This window comes from Dermacentor andersoni, chromosome 1 (assembly GCF_023375885.2).
Source record: "Dermacentor andersoni chromosome 1, qqDerAnde1_hic_scaffold, whole genome shotgun sequence".
In the NCBI taxonomy this organism is placed as follows: Eukaryota; Metazoa; Arthropoda; class Arachnida; order Ixodida; family Ixodidae; genus Dermacentor; species Dermacentor andersoni.
The window spans coordinates 372166450-372191942 of record NC_092814.1 but is presented as its reverse complement, the minus strand read 5'-3'; the positions used below and the strand labels follow the sequence as shown (position 1 = coordinate 372191942).

Sequence of the window (25493 nt, the reverse complement as noted above, 5' to 3'; positions counted from 1 at the left end):
CAAGATGTGCTAGAGTCAGGAAAGCTGCAGTGCAGTAGAACAGGCACTTCCTTTGATGTGTGCGACATCACTAAAAGCTATCAGTACAACAAGTTGCCTGTGACATCAAATGACGTTACACTGACATTTAATACTGATGGTGTGCCCCTCTTTGAAAGCTCTAATGCGAGCATGTGGCTTCTTCTTTTGATGGTTAATGAACTTCCATACAAAGAACGTGTGCAGACTCTTTTGTTGGCTGGGCTGTGGTTTGGCACAGGGAAACCATCAATGAACACCTTTTTAATACCGTTTGTGAAAACAATGAATGAACTATCATCCACTGGAGTTGTTTGGAGGGACAGCAGTGGTACATTGCACACGTCAAAGGCATTTCCTGGCCCCTGTACAGTAGATAGTGTTGCCAGATGTGAACTAACTAGCATGACACAGTTCAACGGTGCTTATGGTTGTGCATGGTGTGAGGACTCTGGGCAGGTTGTTCCAAAAGGAAATTGGTTTTGTCGTGTATATCCGCCAAGTGCTTCTACAAACAAGCTCAGAACGCATGAGTCATTTTTGCACCATGCTCGTAAGGCCAAGGCTATGCAGGCCCCTAGTTGTGGCATCAAAGGAGCAAGTGTGCTGACACTTCTTTCACATTTTTCGTTTGGTGAGGGCTTTGTAGTGGACTACATGCATGCCGTTTGTTCTGGTTTTGTTCGGGCAACAATGTTTATGTGGCTGAAGTCCACACAGTGCCGCCGATTTCATCTACACCGACATCTTGCTGATGCAGACTTTTGAGCCTCACCCCCACATGGGAGCACTCGAGGCTGCCTAGGTCCTTAAAGGACATAAAGGAATGGAAGGCTGCCGATTGGAGGAATTGGCTGCTGTTTTATTCCCCAGTTGTATTAAAAGGCCGCATTCCAGAGAGACATTACAATCATTGGTTGAAATTTGTTGAGATCATGCATTACCTTCTTGGCCCTTGCATCTGCGTCCAGCAGCTTGCCACAATTAGGAGAGAGATGAAAAAATTTCTGCTTGAATACCAAGAATTGTACGGTATCGAGTACATGACATATAATGCTCACCTCCTTGTGCATGTTGTCGACAGTGCCATAAACTGGGGTCCTTTGTGGGGTTACTCCCTTTTTCCATTTGAATCTATGAATGGTACACTTGGACGATATGTCAATGGCACGAGATATCCGCAGTTTCAGATTGCCAACAAGTTTGCGATTTTGCAAGCTCTCTCAAAGCTTTGAGCGTCAAGATGTGTGGAAAACATCCATCACACTTTAGGGTCTTCTTTTAAGACTCTTATGAAAGGCTACTCCCTACGGAAAAATGTTTGCTCTGTAGGTTCTGTACTGCTCATAGGCAAAGGGGTTGAGAAAGAGGACAGAACAGAATTTCAGAAAATGATGGTCGGGCCATTTACGTTCTGCACAGCTCGTCTTGATAAGTCTAAGAGAAATAACTCTTATGCAGAAGCTAACGGTATTTTTGGTCGCAATATTGAAATTTTTTTTAAGACGTAACTGCTCAACAAGTGGAAATAGCCATGACGTGCAAGTGTGTATGGAGGTTTTCAGAATGAAATCAGAATTGTTAACAAATCTTTCTGAAGTCAAATTTCTGCATTTTGTGGAGGTGGTTCCTGCTATGGAACGTTGTGTCATGAGCGCAAGAATCCTGAAGAAGTGCATTGTCTTAAATGATAAACAGTCTGTTTACTTGTGTTCAATGCATGAAAACTTGGTTCTAGAATCTGTGTAAGTTTGTAGCAGGGTGTCAAACTGAAAGATCATAAGCTTGGAAAAGCTAAACCAAAATGTTGTACTGTATACAGTCGAACCCGGGTATATCGAACCCGTTTACATTGAATTATTCTGTATATCGAAAAATTTCACAACACGGTATAGTTAAAATAAGCATATATAAAAAAGTTATGCATACATCGAACAAAAATTGCAGTGGCTAGCGATATGTCGAAGGACAAGCGGCGCAAAAGTGCCTCCAGAAGTTGGCTTTCCTCCCAGTGGCGCAGCTCCAACCAACCACTCTCTACTGTGACCGCGCAGCGTGGGGCGAGCCGTCGACACCCCCTCTACAAAAAATGATCTTGGCTTGCCCGCAGCGCTTGTTCGGACAGCTAATGAGAGGCTCTTGCGCCCTCGTCGTGCAAGATGGCGCAAGTGCGAGTTGCCTCGCTACTTTTCTGGTGCATCATGTTTGTGCCTTGTAGGCCTTCTCCCGCAGTGTTGCCGTGATGAAGTGGCATAATTTGCCTTTCACCGTGAAGCTTGAAATCATAAACCGGGTCGACCGCGGTGAGAGGTCGAATGTCCCCACAGCGTGCAAGATTCTGAGGAGCACTCTCGGCACGATCTTGAAGAATAAGGGGGAGATTAGGGCTAAAGCGCACAAACTCGCGACCCGGTGCCCGTGGCACCCGACGCGTACACACGGCTGTGTACAAGTGGTTCATCCGAAATCGCTTCAGAATGGCTTCCGCGTGCCCGTTAATGACTGAATACTGATGAGTGCGATGAAGCTGTTGCCAATGTCGCCGAAGTTTCGAGCGAGGTGTCAGTATTTCCAGAAGCCGTTGATGAATCAACAGTCGACGAGTTTGTGAGTGCAGATGATGGTGTCGCGACCACGGGAGAGCCGCCCAAAGATGAAGACTACATTGCCGACATTGTACCGAGCACAAGTGAAAATGGGCACAATGGGGAAAGCAACGATGGTCCTTTGCCTACATCCTCCGAGGTGATTGGTGCACTCGCACTAGTCCGGTGCTTCTGCGCGAATGCGCAAGGTTGCGGCCTTAGCTGATCCGACTCTTTAGACAATGTGGCGAAGTGCATGCGTCGCAGGTAGCGAAATTGCCCAAGCAGAAGAAAATGCAGAACTATTTTATGCAAAGCTAAGCTAGTTTCTTCAGTAAAGTGATTTTATAAATGTTATGTGCTTTTATGACATCCAATTCTTTAGCATGTTTATATCGAACTCATAGGCATTTTTTTGCAAGTTCAATATAGCCGAGTTGGACTGTATATATTTTGTTCTAGAACATAGCTGCCCAACATATGGCCCTCAGGTCGCCCAGAGTCCATGAACAGATTTTTAGCAACCCACACCTAAGTTCAGACTTCATGTTGTACTGGTGCCACAATTAGAACAAAGCCATATGATGAAAAAAATGATACTTTTGTCTCTTGGCATAATATGTGTTACAAACCACTGGCAGAGCCAATGAATTAAAAATAAATATGTGGGAGTGTTGAATCTTTTTTGGGAATGCATAAGGAAGGCATGCAATCATCCGAAGTGGTGCTCAAACTACCAGCGCCGAGACTATTGACAGCATCCATAATTCAACATGTGCTTTCTTTTCGGTCTTTCCGAATAATTGCTCACACATCACCACATCAGGGTTAACCTTCAAACAAAGGTTATTTTAATGTAGTAATATTGGTGCAAACATCACTCAAGGCTTTGTGCTAGGCCAATATAAATAATGTCCCCCTCTACACACTTCAGTGAGCTGTATATTAAGTGGCCAAGGCTATTGACATGATTGTAACCTGACCTGTCAGGATTAAAATGTAAGACATAGCCACTTATCATCCATTGTAACAGTGAAAGGTTGAAGGCTTTGGTCCATATATTGGAAAACTTGAATGAGAATGGCTTTCTTCCTCAGAGTTTGCAGACATCCATGTATAGTTTCAACGGCGTCTCACTTAGTTTGAAGATTAGAAATATAGTGACCATCTCTTTTGCGCCCTTTCTTGCCAGCTAGAGCTGCACAAGCAGCCACACATTTAATATTGTAAAAAGAAAATGGCCTAAGTTCATCTCTGTGAGAGCACATACGTCAGTTAGCAGATATATTGTTCAATCTCTCTAAACAAGAGCAGCCTTCTGTATTTACCGATTAATGTCACATAAAATTTCCTGAGAATAGCAGGAAGTGTCGTGACATTAAACATGCAACTGCTCTTTTGCAAGCATGATGTGTAGTGTTTTTCACTGAAGAGCAGTTGTGTGGCTCCGAGAGAAGTTGGTTTTGTCCTTGCAAGTTTTGAGTCATGCGGCCTTGCTCTAGAATAAAACCAGTTACTTTTCGGGTTTAGTACAGTATATAATTGGACATTTTTAATTGGCACAGTCAACGACTTTCTTTTTAAATAGTGCACACTGTTAGCTATTCTGCCATGGTCGGAGGCTGTGTGTCTGTAATCTTACCAGCATGTTCTGCTTTTGACATTTTAGTGAGAGCCACACTTCGGGAGCTGCTATGTGCTTTTCCTAAGGCACCTGTGTTTCAAAGAATAACAAATTCATGCACGCACATTTTTTGTGCAGAAATAGCTGTGCTAAAGCCCTAAGCCCTTTATGAAACACTAGTGTGTGCCTTGGAGGAAGTTCAATATGAATGAGGAAGAAAGAGAAACCAGAAGTCTAAAGCAAGTCATAAAGGGGTCGTGAAATACTTTTTTGGCAAATGTGAAAGAATCTTGTGGTCAGCATAGCATCTTCTAAAAAGTATATCCCCAAAAGATGTCTTCAAAAAGGGCTACTGTTAACAAAACTGACTGCATTTTGGTTGTTGTCCATTATCTCTCAACTTCTTTGCTGCATCTTGTTTGAGGCACAACTGTAGCTGCATCCCACTAGCCATATCTGTATCATTCCACAGCATTTTCTCCCTTTCATGAAAGCTGACCTACAAGCTGGTACATAGAGTAGCTGTAAAAGTGATTTTGTGACAGTTGTGTGCTAATAATGACTGCATCAGCTAGAAGTGGACTATTGCCCATTGTGAAAAGCTGCAGGTGAACATAATGGTTAACTGTGTGCTGTACCAAATAGTCCCTTGCTAACTTGCAATACAGCAGTTCGATATGTATGGTGTCATTGTTTGCAGAAAACTTCACTTTAGAGGATGTGCATGATGAGAAATTACAATGGATGCACCATTGTCTCTTTCAAGCTTAGCTTGTAAGGCTTCTAACTACCATATATACTTGAATCTAGGCTGGCTATGATTCGAAGCCGACTTCTGGAAGTCCGAAGCCAGGAAAAGAAAAAAACCTACCTCGAATGTAGGCCGAATAAAAAAGCGAGGACAGTGCTCACAAAATGAAAACAGAATTTAGTGAATGATGACCATGCCCAGCTCATTCTACGTTATCATCGCTGCTAGCCTGGTTGCTGTCATTCTTATTGCTGTCATCTTCAAACACTGCACTATAGTCAAGCAGTAAATGCCACCCTCGTTATGGCGCAGGCAAAAAAACGTCTCCCTTTGCCCCCTCCAACGACGGACGTTTTTCTCATTGATGCCGAAGTCCCGCCCGGCTTAAACATTTGATGGTGCCTCTGCGGCTAGCACAACTTTTCATTTGAAAGCAGCACTATAGTAGCATCGCCTTTTTAGTGTCATTACGATAATGCCATGCTGCACGCCGCTACCACAGAATAAAGAACCAGGTCCACGACACAGGTCAAAATGGCGATGTCGCTTGTATAGTTCAGCTCGCTACTGGCATGGCCGGTAGCGGCTGTAGTACTGACTTTTCTAGGTAGCACTAGCTGTGCATCATTTTATAAATTTCAAATAAAAACCGGCGCATTTTTTTAAAACTACAAATCTAAGCTAACCCTAGAGTTTGGTATATGATTATTTGAAGAGACCTGTCGGCCTAGATTCGAATAAATACGGTATTTCTACCTTGTGCCCTTGTCATAAAACATAGAGCACTAGTTCAAGATGAGATGTATGCGTAGTGTTTTGTTTGAGATAAGTGAGTGATAGTTGTCCAAATGGCATGGCGAAGTAACATTTTCCTTAAACTATTAAAACATGAGTAACTAATATGAGATGCCGTGACAGGGCTTTAGACTTGCTTTAGCCATTAACTGCCTGGAAGTTGCTCACAGGCATTTACAGTCAATTTCATCACTTTTTACAAAATGACTACTGCAGCTGCGTTTTGATATTCCAACACCATGGAAACTGTTTACCTTTCAACAGAGTTCAGTTGGAAGGCTTTATGGGCTCTTTTGCATTAAGCGCATCCTATTTAACCATGTTTGCTTTTAAGTTATGTGCGTGATGTCGTGCCACATTTTTGTGCTTTAGTATGATGTGTGCTGTGAGCAAAAAGTGATAGATTTTTTCATGTATTCATGTATTTCATGTATAGTATGCTTTTGTACACTGTTTTGTGATGCCTGTAAATAATAAAGAGCATTTTATGACTGGTTCCTTGAGTGACCATTGCTTGGGGGCTTAGCATACAGCTTCACGAGTGGCCCCTCATATTATCACAAGTAATGTAATACATTGGAATCATGGGGTGACACAAAACATACAATGTTTCAGTTTCTCATTTGCTGATCCACATCTACAAATCTGAAAATAAGTGCAGCAACACTGTGCAACTAACAGCAGTCTTCATTTGCAAGCTAGATTGAACTTGCAAAATATAGGTCTATTGGGTCATATATTAGTCTTACAAGTCAGTCTACTTTCAGCCCTAACGGTGTGACATATTTCGAATGAGCTTTTTCCTCTGAAAACAAAAACAAGTTTCTTATTCAACAATCACTGAGTGAAATAAGGTAATTGAAATGTGCACTTGCAGCATGCTAAAAAATGTCATTAAACAGCATTGTACTTGTATCAATACAGGCTGGCTGCTTGTAAATCTGCATGTAGACACATACGTGTAATAAAAACAAGCAGTACAATAGAGCGAGAGCTGTATTTTCTTTCATATTGTAGGAGACGGCTATCCTGGCTCCCTTTAGGATAGGATACATACTCATACTGTCACGAGTGTGACCTAGCTGATCCTCGGGCAATAATCACGACAGTTCACGTAGTGTCAGTAATTCGCAGATAGCTGCCTTTGCCTTGTTGCAGTCTGCCTGTACTTTATCCTAATTCACACCTGGAATATTAAGAAAAGAAACCAGATGACAAACGAGCACTCATCTCATTCTTTGTTTTCTCTGCTCAGCTTGTCAACATGTCGAGCAACATGCCCAAACAGCCACAATTATGAAAATTGCCTGGCTTTTGTCATTCCATCTAATACTGGTGTCGCAAAGTCACTTTTGATTGCAATCAAGCCTGATACGAATCACATTTCTTGATTGCTATCGACAGTGATAGCTGATAACACTGTCCACTTAAGCGATCCTTGGATGGAGTTTCAGGTGTTGCAGGTCCAAGGCATTTGTCAAATTTTTCTAATGTGCTGTAAAAATTTCAATATAAAACTTCTTTTTAAGGAAAGTATTTCGTTTGTCATTGTGAGTATAGGGCCGTTATCGTCAGCTGTTTGTATGCAACTGTTCTTGACATATTCTTGCTTCTCATTATGAGTCGCTCTTAATTGTTGACTTGTGTAATAATATGCTATTCCTTCATTCTCTCAGTTTTCTGTTTCATTTCTATATTTATGATTTCAGTAGTCTTCCGTATGTAAACAACCGTCCTCAAAAAATTCAATGCTACTTATAGTGCTTGGATCCACACTAACCTTTGGCTAAGCATCGAGACAGTGTTACCCACGTATCAAACAAATGATCGTCAGCCTAAGATCGCGATAAAGAGGCTCGAACGCGATGCGCGTATTATTGATCCTAATGGAGCAAGATCACGATTGAAAGTGAACATGTGGTACCGGTATAATTGCAACGTGAAAATACAACGAGAAATCAATGGGAACGCATTCAACGGAAAAATCATTGACAGTGCACAACGGAAATTCCGTTGAACTCTCGTTGTAGTGAGTCAACTGGTGTTGAAATTCCATGTAATTTGACTTGACTCAATTATAGTACAAAAATCGACAATGGAAATTCAACACCCATTTTCGTAAGGGTAGTCAAGCCATTTCGATTTCAGTCTGTGGAAGTCGAACCACCAACCAACATATTGAGTTTTTAGGGTGTTTACGGCCAACACAATATTTTTAAAGTGAGTCTGTGCAACCTACAGCTTCTGCACAGTTCATACGATGATGGGAGAAACGAAAGATCTGCGTAGGCCATAGGGGCGATCACTTGGCCATTTATCGAGCAACAGAACCCAGGTGGGTTGAGCCCGTGGAGCAAGGGGTCCATTGTCAAGTTAAACAAGGTGACCCTTTGTAACCATTTCTTTTTCATCCCCCTCTGTACGTATATTCAATGTCATCGGATTTGCCTCTACACATGTATGTGGTTGCGTGACTGCTGTAGAGGTCGCGAATATTTTGGGTGCAGGCACTGTGGTAGCCGCTCTCTTCCAGAGCCGTAAAAAGGGCATTCTGGCTTATTTAATTAAGTGCCTTGCATAGGTCAAAATGGGGTGCAAAGAGCGGTCTATGCAATTTTTTTGCATGTTTCATTATGCTTTGTAATAGTATGAGATTTGACTGCGCAGCCCTGTCAGGCGAGAAACCACTTTCGTGTTTGTTGAATAGAATTCCTGAAACCTCTAAAGAATTACTCTATAAAAAGCTGCGAGCAAGGGCAGAGGAAATTGCTATGGGCCAGAACTTGGTCGCGGTAGCCGCATCGCTGCTCTACGGGATGAAGACTGTTCGGGAGGGCGGGAAGTTCCGGCGCTTGCCCGATGAAGTTAAAGAAATTATTAATCATTACCATCCAAACGGCACTGGGTATCTTTCGCATCTCCCGAACGGTAAGACCATCCGGACCCAGTGCCGAGGCGTTCTTCATGAGTGCCTGAATCTGTTGGGAGAACAGGTTTGCGTAACGTGGTAGGGAGTGAGGCTGTACACCAACATGATCTACAGAAATAGATTCATCATCTAGGATTTATCCAAATGTTATGTATATCTGTTAGTTAGTTAGTTTGAGTTTAGTGGCACAAAGGCAACTAAGGCCATGCTGCGCCAGTCAGCACAAGACAAAATAAAGAGAACCGTTAGGGCAGGTAAACCTGCATTACATTATAGTTGGTGTAAATAACCAGTTTTTTCTAAAAACTGTAACTTCAATATTGCCGAGCTGCGGCTGCTCACATATTAGGTCCTCAAGGAGGACTTTCACGCCTAGGTTGTACAACCTTTGATGTTCTTTGTACTGACGTCTCTTTAATTATCTAGACTTCACATTTGAGTTACGAGTGAGGCGTATGCGGCTACTGCCTTTTGATTTGCTGATCTTAAGCACAAAATATTTATGGATATGGGTCAAATCAGTCATAGTTATAGGAGTATTGGTGGCATTCTCTGCCAGACCAGGACATTTTAGAAAGTATTCAGGAATCCCGGCCACGGCGGCCGCATTTCGATGGGGGCGAAATGCGAAAACACCCGTGTACTTAGATTTAGGTGCACGTTAAAGAACCCCAGGTGGTCGAAATTTCCGGAGTCCTCCACTACGGCGTGCCTCATAATCAGAAAGTGGTTTTGGCACGTAAAACCCCATAATTTAATTTTTTTTAATGTATTCAGGAAAGTTCTGTCTGATATCCTCGAGACTCATTGAGGTAACTGACACGTGATCTGGATTTTCAAATCTGTCATCTCATATGCGTCAAGGACAGTTATTCTCTTCCTCGGGTAATTCAGACTCCCTAGCCAAGAGCTCTCTGCAAGTGTCACTCTTACGGAGCCCGTTTATAGCATCCAGTGCTCGTGACCGATAAATAGAAGCAGCAAACTTCTGATTTCGGTAGCACTTTGCAGGTGGAAGGGTAAGCTCGGCCTCAGCCAGTATAAGCATTTTCGCAGCCGGGCACCGGCAGTATGAGCTGGCAGTGGGTGCTGCCGCCGACCTTCTACAGTGAGCGTTCTCCCTGTCTAGTTCAGTTTGTTCTCGTACTGGCGCCGTTACTAGCGGGCAGCATTGGCAGCTGAGCGAACCCATAGTCACTCGGAGTTTCTTTAGTGTAATTAGCAATGTTATGTTTCTAGTATACTTTACATTGCGTGGGACCGCGTCTCAAAGCTGCATTCATCCACTAAAGAGTGCAACCTGCACGAAGTATGTGCAGGTCTCCGCCATAAGCCTTCTTTGTGGATCAATATATCATTCGTCACCTCCCCCCTCTGACACCTTTCCGGGACCATCGATTCGGCCGGCTTTGAGGCCGAGGGGCGGGGAGCAGGCGCACTCGGCTGAGCTAGGCGCTCATCTAAACCCCCTACGGCCAGAGTAGGCGAGACCAGTGCAGCGGACCTACCCCAAACCAGCCGGCGGGACCGGCCAATATCACTCCCCTCAGTGGTCTCGAAAGATTCCGCAGTAAGAGATCCCTGGGCAGGTCCAGGGAGACCCATGTCGCGACCTGCAATTTCCACGGCACAATCTGGCGCACACCGGCATTGCCGCCAGGGGGCGATGGCCTAGAGACAAGGCCTCTTATAGGTGCCAAAGGCCCAGGCCCAGTGGTCGGGGACGGCAACTCCCCACTTGAGGAGGAAGACATCGGAAGTTAGAGGTCCACTGTTTTAACATGAAGTGAGCCTATGTCCTCACAGGCCTTCGCAGGAAGGTGCGTATCCTTTGTCGCACTCCCGGCGCGGCCAACAGCATCAGCACGACTACTTCCAAAATGTCTGACCCAGTTGCTAGAAACTCTGCCGTCCACCTCAGGGATGCCACGTCCGCCGCAGAGCGCCCCGGCAAATTTAAACTGTGTGCCCATCTATGATCTTGCCACGACAACCACGCGTATCTACCGTTCCGGCCACGCGTGCCGATCTTCCATCTCTGGAGAGGCTCTTCAAACACTGCCCATAAGACCCATCCAACGATCACCGTCTGCTACATCGGTACGCTTGTTTCCTATGTTTAGATGAGCTCTCTTCTCTGAATTTAATGAAGCGCCTCTGTTTTGATTTCTCGGAACTCCAGTACGGTTCCCTTAGGCAGACGGCTGCGAAGTCCTAGACTTCTTACGCCATTTGGGTAGTGGGCAGATGGCGACTGGGAGGTACGATATTGAAGGGCGTTGCAGTTGCTGCATTTCCATGAGACTATTTTATGCTTAGGAGTGATGTGCTGTTCCACTTTTACCCTGGAAGAGGATTGCGCCGCACACAGAAGGTGAACATTACTGGCTGGAGTGTAGCTCAGCACGAGTTCTTTATTCTGAGGCGCGACAGGCACAAAACCAGAGGAAGGCACAGCATCGATTTATGAAGAATTGACTTGTAGGGTCTGCCGATTGGCCAGGCTTTAATAGCTTCAGTTTGAGTCCGTCGAAACAGCGTCCTAGTTTTGAGAGTATGTATAATGTGCAGCTACTGATCTGGAGCTCACTAAGAAAGTGCATAAGTTACAGCTCCATTTAATGATAATGCCACGCTCACCAAGGTAATGCCGCTCCAGTGGAGCCATTCCACGCCCTTCGAAACTGCATAAATGGCAGTCCAAATGATGTAATAAATATATCGATCTGTAAATTTAAAAGCAAGGGTGGGCCCTATGCTGAGTGTCCGCCTCGAAATGAGAAATTGCAGACAGAAGTGCAACAACTAAATTGGTCCCCGCAGGGGCGTCTGTGTCAGCAGGCGTTTGGTGTGTTGAGACACCACGTACCCGAGCACACGAGGGTTGGACCCTCCCGCTTGTATCCGTGCGCGGCTTAGGCGTGTCTGGGGAAAGGAAGATCCTGGGGGGTTGAGCCGATGCTGGGTGTTTGGACCTTCAAGGACCCCCGGCGGAAGCAACACACCTCTTCGGCATCTGCTTCATTTAGACAGCACCTGCAGACTGGCACATCTGGAGGAAATCGGCAGTCGCCTTTTGCTGTCCCTCTATTCAATCTTTTGCTTCCTCTCTCGCTGTCTCTTTTTTCCTGTCTTGTCATCACTTCTCACTTCCGAATTTCTAGGCGGCAAGGCTTAACCTGGTGTATGTATCCGACCTTGGGTATTTTATATTAGGTTATAGTAGCTACGTACAGCTGGCGTCTGCGTTTCCTCCCGGACTCGTGGGGTCCCCTTGTTGGGCTCGGTGGTGGGTGGCTGGCTTAGCTACCGAAATACAATGAATTCTGCATGGCTAAGACGACATTCCCCTCTCTTTCCGATCGCCCTCTTTCAAAAAGAGGGCTAGGTTCTGGCTACAAAGTGGCGAAAATGAGCAGTGGCGAACTTTTTATTGAGGTCCGCGACACTCAGCAGCATGGCGAACTCTCCAATCTCCTACCATTCCCTAATGTGACAATCACTGTTACTCCCCATGGATCACTGAACACATGTAAAGTAGTCATCTCTGCTCTCTTGAGCCTGAGCGAGGAAGAGCTCCTGGAGGGCTGGAAAGAATACAACGTGATTCAAGTGCAAAGAATAAAGATCAAGCGAGACAACCAAGGTATTCCGACTAAGCATCTCATCCTCACCTTTCCACCGAGCGTGCTACCAGAAACCCTAGAAACGGGATATACCAAAATTCGAGTCAGGTCTTACATCCTAAATCCCCGAAGATGCTTCAAGTATCACAGATATGGCCATGGTTCACAAAGCTGCCGTGGCCGACTGACCTGTGCAAAATGCGGCGAACAGGAACACGAATCCAACAACTGTAGTGGCACACTCCCCTGTCCCAACTGTGACGGTGGACACGCAGCATACTCTCGAACTTGCCCCACATGGAAAAAAGAAAAAGACATAATCATAATGAAAATCAAGGAGAACTTCTAATTTCAAGAAGCGCGGAAACGTTTCCTTTTTCCAAACCAAGGTATTGTTGTAATCGCACCGCTGGCACGAGTTGTTGCAAATGGGTCGCAAGCCCCAAGGGTAGCGTTGGCCTGGCGGCCTGGGGCACAACTGGAAGCATCCGAAGGTCCCGGCAAAGCATGAGTAGACTGGTAAAAGAACAACTTGTTTATTCTAGCATCGCAAAAGAGCGGGCGGTCAGGTCGACCGAAGTGGAGAGACGGGAGAGCACGTAACTCAACGGATGAAATCGGAGCCTCTCTCTTGGCGTCCGGGGGCAGCTGCTCTTATACTCTCGGCGTCGCGGGCAAGAAGGAAGGTCACGGGATGAGACCACGTGACGGCGGGGCACGGACAGGCTGAGAGACACGTTGAGACGAGTGTAGTGACGCATCCGCCAAGCCGGCGCCGGTCAGGCCTCCTCGCTTCACACTTGGGGAGCTCCTTTCCCCGGCTGCCGCGCTTTGACAAGCGTGGGCACACACACACACACGCACACACGAAGACACGTGGCACTGAAACACGCCTGGACGCGCTTGGCGGGGAGGCTTTGCGGCAGCTCCGAACGGGCCAAAATGTCCGCCGTTTTGAACGAAGCCCCGGCGTCCGTTGCATCCGCGCCGGCTATACCGCGCGTCGTAGGCGAAACGTAACAGTATGCTGATGCGGCGTCGCAAGGGGGCGACGTCGCAGCAGACTCCGGTACCGGCCCGGCCCACAAAGAGTGGCCGTGGCGGTGCCACCAGCCCTCTTGGTGTCAGCAGCCAGCGCTGCTGCGATGTCCCTGAAGGAGGGCCCATCGACCTCTGGGTTGGTGGCCTCCAAGGCCCTGCTTTTCGAGGCAAGGCATACGGTGAAAGACCCCGCTTGTGTGAGCAGAAGTCCAGCGACCCCAAAGAGTCGATGGCCACAGCTCCGAGCCAGACGGAGCATCCAGCGCCTCGGCAGCGGCGTGAATCTCGCGACCCCTCCAAGAAGGACAAAACCCGAATCACGGGGCCTGAAAAGGCTCCGTAAGTCATTGCTCAACATGACTCCTCTTGACACACAGCATAAACACACGAACAATATAGCTACACAAATAATAAACTGGAACGTTAGAGGGGTTATCCACAACCTCGATGACATTAAAGAACTCTTACACAAATATAACCCAAAGGTGCTGTGTGTTCAGGAGACATCTTAAATCTACACAAACTTTCTTAGTCAGTACACCATCTGTCGTAAAGACCGCGACGAGGCGAACACCTCGTCTGGCGGTGTAGCAGTAGCTGTGGACAAGTCTGTAGCTTGTCTTCATGTGGCCCTTCAGACGCCCCTTGAGGCAGTGTCAATTCGGCCAATTCTTTTTAATAAATTGATCACAGTATGTTGCATATACCTACCCCCTAATTATCATCTCGGAAAGTGATTTTTCTAACCTAATTGATCAGCTTCCAGACCCCTACATACTCGTAGGCGATTTTAATGCCCACAACACCATGTACGAGAGTCGCTATGTGACGCGAGAGGTCCTTTCATTGAAAATTTTCTTGTGAACTCTGGTGCATGCCTGTTCAACAAGGAGCCAACGTATTATAATATTCACCATAATTCATATTCATCTATAGACCTGTAGAATGGCTCTGCTTCAATTTTACCTGACCTGCAATGGCATGTAACCAAAAATCCTTGTGGAAGTGCCTTCCCTGTAATGTTAAATTTAATGCATCAACACAAATGCGCCCCCATATACCACCCGGTGGAAACTAGCCTCCGCTAAATGGAACCGTTTTAAGGAATCAACTTACGTATCACGACAGCTTATCACCGATTTTAGCATAGATGACGCAGTAGCGTATTTTACTTGTTTTGTACTCGACGCAGCAGAAAAATTCATTCCACAAACAAAAGGACTCTCATGTAAAAGACGGGTTCCCTGGTGGAATGAACAGTGCAGACTGGCACGAAAGAAAAAAACAAAGCGTGGGGTTTGCTGCGTCGCTCCCCGACTGCAGAAAACCTCATATAATTTAAACTGGCAAGATCACAAGGAAGGCGCACTCGGAGACAGGCAAGGAGGGCTAGCTGGGAGAGGTTTCTTTCGGGCATCGCTTCCTACACCCAAGAGTCTTAAAGCATGGAATGGCGTAAGAAAGCTAATGGGGCAACAAATCCACCCTTTGCCCTTAGTGGACGACCAAAGGAATGCCTTGGAAGGCCAGGCCAACGCTCTGGGTGAACACTTCAAATATGTATCAAGCTCCACACATTACACAATGTCATTCCTCAAATACAAACAAATAACGCGGTTTTAGAACAGTCAGCGTCACCATGGTCAACGGCCCTCGCAGTGCTTTGTTTTAAAGGTCGGTATAACGTAAAGCTATTCCGTTCTCTTTCTATTCCAAAATAGCCGACACCGCTCGCTCATTGGTCGAATTTTTTGAGGCCGCGCCCATTTTTCCTGCCTGTCAAGCGACGTCAGGAATGCTCAAAAACTGCCACGTCAAAGTGACGTTTTCGCGCTCATTATGCTAAATTATGCCGACCAAACCCGCCAAATTCGTGGAATAACCGGCGAGTGCCCCGTTCTGTTTGGAATAGAAAACAATGGCGGCCTTCTTGATTGCGTTGGCGGCGGCGGCGGCTCGTCAGCCCGGGCCCGGGAGAAGGGAGCCCGAGGATGCGTTTGACATGCCAGACGATCTGTTTCGGCGGCACTTTCGCCTGAAGAAAGAAACTGTGCGGTGGCTGTGCGATGAAGTGGCGGAGGAACTCGGAGGCGTGAGAAAAGCGGCGCTGTCGGTGGAGCGGCAAGTGTTGTGCGCGTTGCGATTCTTCGCAACGGGCAGCTTTCAAGCCTCGGTAGGGAGCGAGGAGACGATCGGCGTGACCCAGCCTGCGGTCAGCAAGTGTGTGCGACGCGTGGCGGAGGCAATCGTCCACGCCGGGGCCCGCAACAAGTCGGTCCATTTCCCGAGGACGTCGGAAGAGAAGGCGGCCGTGAAGGACGGGTTCCTTCGACGTGGCTCCATACCCGGCGTCATCGGATGCGTGGACGGCAGCCATCATCGCACCGAAGGGCGAGCAGAAGGCGGCATTCCTGTGCCGCAACGGCTACTACGCCCTCAACGCAATGTTCGTAAGTATCTTAATTTTTGTCTAATTTGCCCGTCATAGCAACGGGTGGCTTATGCTGTGCGCGCTCTCGTCAGATCTGCGACGCAGACATGCGGATCCTCGCCGTCGACGCTCCGCGACCGGGGTCAGACCACGACGCCCACGTCTGAAGAACTACGTGGTTGCGTCGTCGGTTCCTGGAGGGGCGTATTACCAAGGCCGGCGAACACCTCCTCGGTGAGCAGCGGGAAAGTTTTGTACAGTTGCAATTCTGGCAGCATGCAGCAAAGCGTGCTCGCGCCGTAGGAGAATATTGAAGCCCGAACCCCTTATGTTATAGTCAGGTTATTAAGTAGAGGCGAGATGTAGAAATTTTCCAATGGTATCTGCACGAAACAAAGTGACAACGCACCTGCGCTGTACTTTAAACTAATTTTTAATCTGAGTGTACAGTGCACGCGTTGTCATTCTTTTTTACGCTGATAGTCATTTGTGAATGAAGACTACACAAAGGGCTGCCTTGCTGCAAATAGGGATGCTACTATGTCCCAGCTATTGTTATCTGTGATCACAGCTGCGTGAGATGCTCAGCCTGTATATTCCTTTATTGCAGCCTTGCTGTAGTAGGTGCATTTTACATGACCCATGCTTCGCCTACTAAACTTTGTGCAGATTTAATGCCATGTTTTATGATCCTGCAGGTGACAGCGGCTACCCCCTGGAACCATGGCTCCTGACCCCAGTCACAGGCCACCCTCCCATACACAGTGCAGAAGGCAGGTACAACACTGCACATGCTGCCATGCGGTCCGTAGTGGAGCGGTGCATTGCTTCTGAAGAGCGGCTTCCGCTGCCTTCAGCGGTACCGCGCCCTCCACTACAAACCAGACCGTGCTGCCAACATCGTTGCAGCATGTGCAGTGTTGCACAACTTGTGTCTTGACGAAGGTGACGTGTTAGATGATGCCAGTGATGACAAGCAGCAGCAGCGACGATGAAAGTGGCGACCCCTCGCCACAGAGTTCCCCGAGTGAGGGCAGCACGCATGATGTACTTAAAGGTTGTGCTGCCCGGGATAATGTTATTAGCTCATTCGGCACGACACGGCAGCAGCACCAGCACTATCTGTAAAGGGTGCGAAGGCGGCTGCGTCGACAGCAGCACCGACAGCAGCAATAAACATGTGCCTGACACTGCAGGCAGATGTTTATTACTGCTGTCTACACACCTAATAGAGAGCAGGAACCAATGTGAAGAAATGAGTGCAATTAGTGGATAGAGTGCTGTTTTTTTATCGAATCTGCTTAATCATAACCAGCGTTTTCACGTGTCCTCTGCCAGTGTACTGTGACACTACATAAGAGTCTTTCATTTAGTACCTGTGGATAGAACACTTTGTGTTCATCACCAGAATGTTGTAGCCACTTCTCTGGGCAGCTGGGGTTTGCCAAATGATTTGCTGCTGCTGCTGCTGCTGCTGCTGCTGCTGCTGCTGCTGCTGCTGCTGTTGCTTTTGTCATCACCGACACTGTCACCGCCATCTGCACTGCGCATGGGAGGATATCAGTCCTCGTCTCCTCGCTTTCTATTTGGGCTGCTGCCAAGCACAACACTTCTCGCTCCACCATGTGTACTGTTCTCATGCACCATGTAGGCCCTGCGCTGTTTCGCCACACAGCCACCGCACAGTTCCTTGACACAAGGCCAAGTTACGCCGAAAACGATCGCCTGGCATGTCACGCGCGTTATTCTCCCTTGAGAGAGTGTATATATGTAAACAGTTCTGAAATTGAAGGAACACAAATGGTAAATATTCATTTCAAGTGCCACTTGCATTGTTTAAAATCTTTTATTTATATCTGCATTGTAAATAAAACCATGTGATCCATCTTCAATGCCATCTTTCATCAAAGCAAATGACGGTCAAGTACACAGAGCATGGCTTCATGGCGCCAAAATAGCCGTGTGATGGGACCCAGTATACTACCAATGGGCCGTTGGCAGATGTTAAATTGCATAAATATGACACGAGCATAATCATGTTTTTTTGAACTCGCGGACAACCATTTATCTTCATCCAGCAACTTAACAGCAAGAAAGATGTCTATTATGTCGTCGGCATGTTTGTAGCACGAAATAGTTTCTTTTCAATGACTAGTGCCGTAATAAGATCACAATATAAAACAGCCATCAGATGCTTTTAAGGAACGACAAGTGAGAAAATGCTTGGCAGTTCAACGATATTTCATATAATGGCTGCAAGAGCAGCCTGGCAGTGAATGTCGAAATAGTGGCCACATCGATGGCTCCGTTACGTATGTCACAAACTGTGCTCAACTACAATGGGGACTAGATTGTATTGCTATCATAGGTAAGGACACCTGAAATATCACAATAACTATCACAAGTAACAGGTGCTTGGTGTTAACAAAAATACCAATTCGGCCACTTTGCATTGCATAGGCACGAATGGTTTGACATTGCAAACATGACATACATATGGCATGAAAATTGATTTCCAGTTATCACAGCATTGTAGTTAAGTGCACCTGTAAGTGTGCGAGACAATGTAGTAGTTGCCGTAAAAGTGATTGCATAGTGTATCTTCCTTGGAAGAACGGTGCACATTGAAACATATCAGTAACAGCAAAACAAAAGTGAACAACACCTAACGTAAATATGGCAAAAATTCTACATACAAGTTATATCGTCTCACTTGGACAAATAAAAATACACATGAAAAGAAATGAACTTGCTGAAAAAATACGATTAGGAAGAGAAATGCGAAAATATATAACTTATAAGTAGAATTTGTCATAACACCTCGCTTGGGGAAACTTGCACTGCAAATGAAAATACACATGAAAAGAAATTACCTTGCAAAAAAAAAAAAATTATTAGGGACAGAAATGTACGGAAAACAGTCATATCACCAAAAAAAAAAAAAAAACATGCATTCGTGTTTCAAGTGACATCACAGCACTATCAGTCTTCGCTGCCATGTTCACGCATGATCTGCACATCAGTTCACAAGACTGGCTACAACTCGGCACAACAGCTTGCGAGGACGTATGGGCACCACCACCAAATGCTGCAGTTGTGATTTGAGCGGAAAGATAGGCAACACTTGTACCTACTAGCACTAAAGGATGATATGGGGGAAAAAACTCCCTCATGGCTGAGGTGGCTCGCGGAGGTAAGCCAGGAGCTGGCGCAGCGTGGTTGCGATGACGCCAGTGGCCTCTCGCGAACCACGCATCTCTGCTGCCAGCTGCTGCAGGACCTGCCGGGTCGCCCTCTGCTCCTCCACCAGCTGCTGGTGATGCAGCGAAACAAATTCACTTAGTTAGCTACACCTTATGCAATGTAAATGCTTGATTTGCACTGTTTGCAAGTGTTTCAGTTTGAGTGAGGTTACTCTTGAGGGCAGCGAGATCATTTACATATGACATGACAAATGGCCGTGCAAACGTATATGGTCTGTTATGTTGAAAACATGTGAAACGTAGCAAATCCTACCAAGCTGCCTCTGCCTATCAGAAGACAGTATTGGTGGCTAGTTCAATTGTTAAAAAGATGATCATGCTGTGGCGATACATGCAACCATGGAAATGTTTTGTAAGTTGCTATGTGTTAAAAAACACCTCAAAGGAGATGTATAAACGTGCATGAGCCAATGAGCCAAATGACTACAGATGCCTCATGTGTAATAGGGTTGTAATGTACATTACCATGTGCACTAATCACCTCTTCAAAAAATGACCTGGCCAAGTTGTACGCACCTGCCTATTTTGCTGCAGCAACAGCTGGTGGACGTTGGCGGCCTCCGCATTTGCTGCCTCAGCTAGCTTCTCCTGCTGCGCATACTCGGCGCCTGCTCTGCAGGCCGCATCCTCCAGCGGCTGTTGGCGGGGTGGCCTGCGGGGCTGCTGCCGAGCTGATGGTCCTTAAAATGAAAATCAGTAAACACGATAAAAAAATTTTGCTCCGTCCTGCGTAGAGATTTTACAGGTTCATTAACAGGTGGAAGCCCAGAAAAATAATTCCAGCAACACACCGTTCACGAAATGAACAGTAAATTTGCATAAACAAAAGGGCATTACACCATCATAAAATACTACACTGATAATACTTTCAGCTTGTACGCTGCACGAGCTTCATTACAAATGGTGTTAATAGTCAAACAGATTATTGTTCCATTTTGCAGTGACATTTAGGCAGCCACTTTTTCTTTGCCATGTAAATAATATAAATGCACAGTTTCTGTTTGAAAGGTCTTAACAGATACTGTTTTGTTTCTTTGAGTGATGTGTTCGTATTGCAATAGCTGCTCAGTGCCTTACGTGCAGTGGCACTTGTCCCCGGCTCCGTCCCGACGGAAACGTGGCCAGCTGCTGGTGGGGCAGGGGGCACTTGTGCAGGGTCCTCCTCACTGGAGGTGTCCTGCTGGAACAATAAAGTACAGGACATAATGTGATTAAGTTCCATCAACTGGTTGCAATGTATTTCACTTATAGTTTATAAATCAAAAATTCTTAATCCAGCATGTGACATACTAGTGACTTAGAGCTTTGACAACTCGTTGCTAACGCTTTACGGAATAACGAGCCATGAAATCCATCACAAGGTGTTCCTTAACAGCATTGCTTTAACAGCAGTGGGGCAGCATTTCCATTCTTGCAAAGTACGGATATGATGTGCTGGCATGTGTGTTGAATTGTAAGAAAACACACACAAGCACACAACGGGAAAATATTGACCACGGTGTAACTGCCCGACATCGGTACACATAGCAACGAACATTGCTACGCACCTCGGCGTGGTCCGCGCAGAAGGCCACCGGAGCGGAAGCTGGGCCGGTTCGGCCAAGCACGTCGAGCAAGCGGCCCTTCAGGCCGCCCAGCTTCCCGCCTCCCGTCTTCCTGCAAATGCATGAACATCGTGAGCTTATACGTTCCGAAGATGTTGCTAGCCGCGGGCTCACCTCTTCTCGGCGCCCACCTGCGCCGCGATATTCCGGCAGTCATAGCATAGCCAGGCCCAATAGAGGCGCCAGCGTCGGGCTGCTTTAACTGCCAGACCGATCCCGTTCAGCGCCGCGGCAACCTCCTCCCACAGAGCTTTTTTCTGAGCAGCACTCATACTTGGCGAGAGGCTTGTGGCGCCTCTCGCCAAGTATGGATGCTGCTCGATGAATTCAACCAACATAGTGGCCTGCGCGGCCGAAACTCGCGCGCTTTTCGGTGGAGCCGCCATTTCTTCTTCGCTCTCAATTTTCGCCGGACCGCAGCGAATTAATACCAGCAAATCGTACCGTTTCAGATATCACTATGCCGTTAAAACATAACGATTTCATTCAGTGTTACGTTAAATTCAACACAAGTGAATAAAAACAAAAAAAAAAACTTTTCACGTGCAAGTTATATCTAGCAGAAGTATCTGTACCGCCCGCATGGGGGAATGTATCACTGCGCAGCAGTGTGTGGCAGAGAAAAAAAAAGCCTGTGTTACAGACCACCTTCAATTTAAATCAGGACCTACATTCGCAGATAGTTGCGATCGTTTATAGAAAACGTTTACTTACCAGCTATTTGTTGAGATGCCTTCCAACCTTCATCGATTCTTCCGCCATATCCTATGTGAATAAAAGCAAAAGTGAACACCATGCGCACACCGCAGATGTTCACATGCTACTGCTCAGTCATTAAGCACAAGAAAGAATGATGTGTTTACTCACCGAGCACTACGTTTTCAGTCTTCATGATGTTCACAGCTTCCAGAATTCTTCTCGGGCGAAAGTACCTCGTACGCTGAGATTTCATCTAATCAGGCAGCGTTACAGGCAAAAATACACCAAGTGCGGACCACAGAACCGATCAGCTGTTTTCACGTAGCCGCCATCTTGCGTGTGCGTAGCGAAATGCATTGGATGCGGAATTGGCACATGTGGCTATGAATCGAAAAGTTAAAATATTTGTGTTTACTTTCAAGTGCGCTTCAACTTATCTTGCGTTAAAAGATTACAAAACACTTTTACTCTCAGCGACATACAATTGTTCTTTTATCAGGCGTTTATATCTAAATGTCAGTTGCTATACGGTCCCTTTGCAAATAAACAAGCAAAACGTGCTTCCGGCAACGATGAAGGCTGCTGATTGGACAGATTGAACGTCGCTGGTTCCCGCCCCTATACGTAGAAACTGTCGCGTCATTTTGACGTCCGCAGTTTGGAACACTTTGCGTTTGGAATAGAGTTACGTTATCGCGCCCTAGCTGAACCTAAGGCACTGGATCGTAAATGTCGTCAGAATGAACCATACAAGCGTCCTTTTAATATTGCCTAGCATAAAGCTACATTGAACACATGTAGAAGCTCTGCACCCGGAGCTGATAGAATCATGTACGACATGATTAAAAACTTGCGAAGACACATAAGTGACACTTTTGGAACTTTTCAACTCTGTTGGGGCTGCCGGATACCTCCCATCCTCATGGAAGGAAGCTATTAATCCCGTCTTGAAGCTGGGTAAAGACCCTTCGTTGGCGGCAAGTTATCCCCCGATAGCTCTTACAAGTCGCCTGTGTAAGCTATGTAAAAAAAATTATTAATCGTAGGCTAATACATTTCCTCGAACCGAACAATATGCTTGATCCCTACCAGTGTGGCTTCAAAGAAGGGCGGTCAACGACTGATCATTTTGTGCGCATTGAAGGAAATATCCTTGATGTATTTGTACATAAACAGTTCTTATCGATATTCCTTGCTATCGAGAACGCGTATGACACAACGTGGCGATAAGGGATCTTGCGAGACTTGTGGGTAATGGGCATTCGTGGAAATACGTTTAACATGCTAGAAAGTTCTTTGTCCAAACGTACCTTCCGCGTGAAAATCGGCAACGTACTCTCGCGACCTTTTATACTAGAAACTGGTGTACCTCAAGGAGGCGTGCTTAGCTGCACGCTCTCACGCTTCGTGCTTCATTACCGCCAGCCATTTTTTATTCTGTTTACGTAGATGACATAGAAATAGGTTTCAAATCTTGCAATTTTGCAGTGTGTGAGAGCCAAGTACAACGGGGCTTCGACAAAGTGTCCAAATGGGCAGACGAAAACGGATTTAAAGTGAACCCCTGCAAGAGTTCTTGCGTGCTTTTCACAAGAAACGAAAGGCTCATTGCGGATCCCAATATCGAAATGTATGGTCAGCAAATCTCTGTGAACAAAGAGCACAAGTTCTTAGGCATCATACTTGACTCTACACTAACTTTTCTTCCACACATAAAGTATCTCAAGGTTAAATGCTTAAAAACAATGGACTTACTGAACATTTTATCCCACACAATATGGGGCAGCGATAGGAAGTATTTAATGAATCATTATAAGAGCCTGATTCGATCACAATTGGACTATGGTGCCGTGATCTGCCATTCTGCCGCCCCGAGCGTGCTAAAAATGCTGGATCCGGTCCACCATCTAAGGATTCGACTAGCCACTGGCGCTTTCAGAACAAGTCCTATTGAAATTTTACATGTAGAATCAAATGAATGGTCACTCCATCTGCAGAGAGCATACATCAGCCAAACATATTTTCTGAAAGTTGTCTAATCCTCAACATCCGTGCTTTAATACCGTTAACGATATGAGATATGCTACTCCTTCGTAATCGTCCCTGTGTAAGACAGCCCTTTTCACTGCGTTTGAGGGAGCTTAGCGTTGATATGGATGTCCCACTCCCCAAACATCGTTTAATGTCTCCAGCTAAGCTGCTACCTCCTTGGGAGTGGCAGCTAATACAACGTGATATATCATTCATACATGTTACAAAGCACGCTCCAGATATTGAAATCCAAATGCATTTCCTGGAACTCCAGTACAAGCACTCCTGCACAGAGTTCTACACAGACGCATCGAAGTCACACGACGGCGTGTCCTATGCAGCCGTCGGTCCATCCTTCTCGGGATCCGGTGTACTGCATCCGGAAACAAGTATATCAACGGCTGAGGGCTACGCACTATTGGCGGCTGTGAAGCGTATAAGGAAATGATATAAGGCTGTGAGCCTGGTATAAGGGCATCGAAGGTAATGTTCTAACGGACCAGATGACCACGTCAATTGCATCGCATGTTGTTAATCCTACCGCTGCAGTCCGTCACAGATTTGAAGCCCTCCTTACGAAGGAAACTGCGAAACTACTGGCAACGCTTGTGGGACGTCGAAACAAATAAGCTGCACGTAATAAAGCCACAATTAGGTTTCTGGCCTTCTGCAACAAAATCACGCCGAACGGATGTCCTATTCCGTCGTCTAAGAATAGTACGCACATTTGGCACCCATAACTTTTTACTCACTGGAAATGAGCCTCCAGTGGTACATGCGGGGAGAGGCTGACCGTCTTCCACGTCCTCCTGGAGTGTCGGGAAGCTGAATGTGAGATAAAGAAAATTTTGCTTCAGCATAGCGGCAGCACACCCCCCTTCATCCTGTAATGTTACTCGGCGCAGAACCGCTCTTTGACACCAACGCAGTCTTAGGTTTGCTGAAAGATGTTGTATGCTTCATGTTATTAGCCCCATTTGCTCGTAGCGCCTCCTCTCTTCAGAGGATGCCGCTGTGATAGTTTCGTGTAGCGCATGCCTCTAGCCCCTTGTGTTTCTAGGGCTCTGGCGATGCAGTAGTGCTCTAGGAAATTGTAGCATCTCGCATATTTTGTATATTGCATCATTCTTTCCCAATGCATTTTAGTGTTCATTGTACGCGTCATTAATCATTGCCATAATTTTGTTACGCGCAAATTTTATGCAATTTACACCAACCCTTTTAGGCCCCTTTACAGCCACGTCACATTAAATTCACAGAACCCATCAGACCACTATGAACTCATTCACACTAGAATGGCGCTCTTTGGCCATACCTGGCCCTTGCGCCAATACACATCAATCATCAATCAACTAAATTGGTAGGCAGAGAAGAGCAGTGAAAGGAAAAACAAAAGAAAGGTAGATACTGCTCGGATTTGAAGCTCTCACCTGTACAGGTTCGAAAAGAAAGTGCTTTAGGTCACAGAAACAGCAAGCCGTCAATATATTTCAGTGGAATTTTTTTTTTTCTGGTATGACTAACCGAACACTGTTACGACCTGTCGTAAAGCTGTGCAACTTCACAAAAGGAATTCAGGAAGTAGTTAAATTTCCCACCAGTTCTGCGATGAGACATCAATAGCGCCACGCCTTGTTTTATAAACACGCTAAAGTGCTTGTATGGTGGTTGTTGTGCCCTACGAACACCAAGTGGCAAGCCAGTCACCAAAGTACCGCTTTCTCTTGCGTTCGACGTACCACAATGCAAATACCATTAAGCAGATTATAACGATGCGGTGGCTAGGCAGCAACCGTTCAAAACAACAAAGCGCATGAGCGCTCGCTGCCGAACCTGCTGTTTGATGTTCACAAAAGAAAGCAAAATGCATGCATTTGACGCGACGAGCGTGACGACTGTAAGACCTGGACTGAATGCACAATAACCAGACTGCCGAGTGCCATAAAACGAGGCAGGGAATTGCTGGGGCATTTCGACTTAAGCCCATAGAATGCTTAAATTTATTTACCAATCTATTACTGCAACCAAGTGCGTTCAATTGCGCCCCGACTAACCGCAAGCGAGACGGACGCAAACTATAGCTGGACCATTGTGCC

General features: G+C 46.2%; 1 protein-coding gene across 1 annotated transcript in view; it reads right to left on the bottom strand.

Annotated features, from left to right (window-relative positions):
- The window catches only part of LOC140219850 (uncharacterized), a 31650-nt gene extending 21194 nt beyond the window's left edge, over positions 1-10456 (bottom strand). Inside the window, exons 1-2 of the mRNA XM_072289854.1 lie at positions 10211-10456; positions 8662-8751 (exon numbers count right to left, since the gene is read on the bottom strand). Of these exons, the coding sequence (XP_072145955.1) occupies positions 8662-8751; positions 10211-10456 (336 nt within the window). The remainder of the gene's footprint in view (positions 1-8661; positions 8752-10210) is intronic.
- Positions 10457-25493: the final 15037 nt, after the last annotated feature.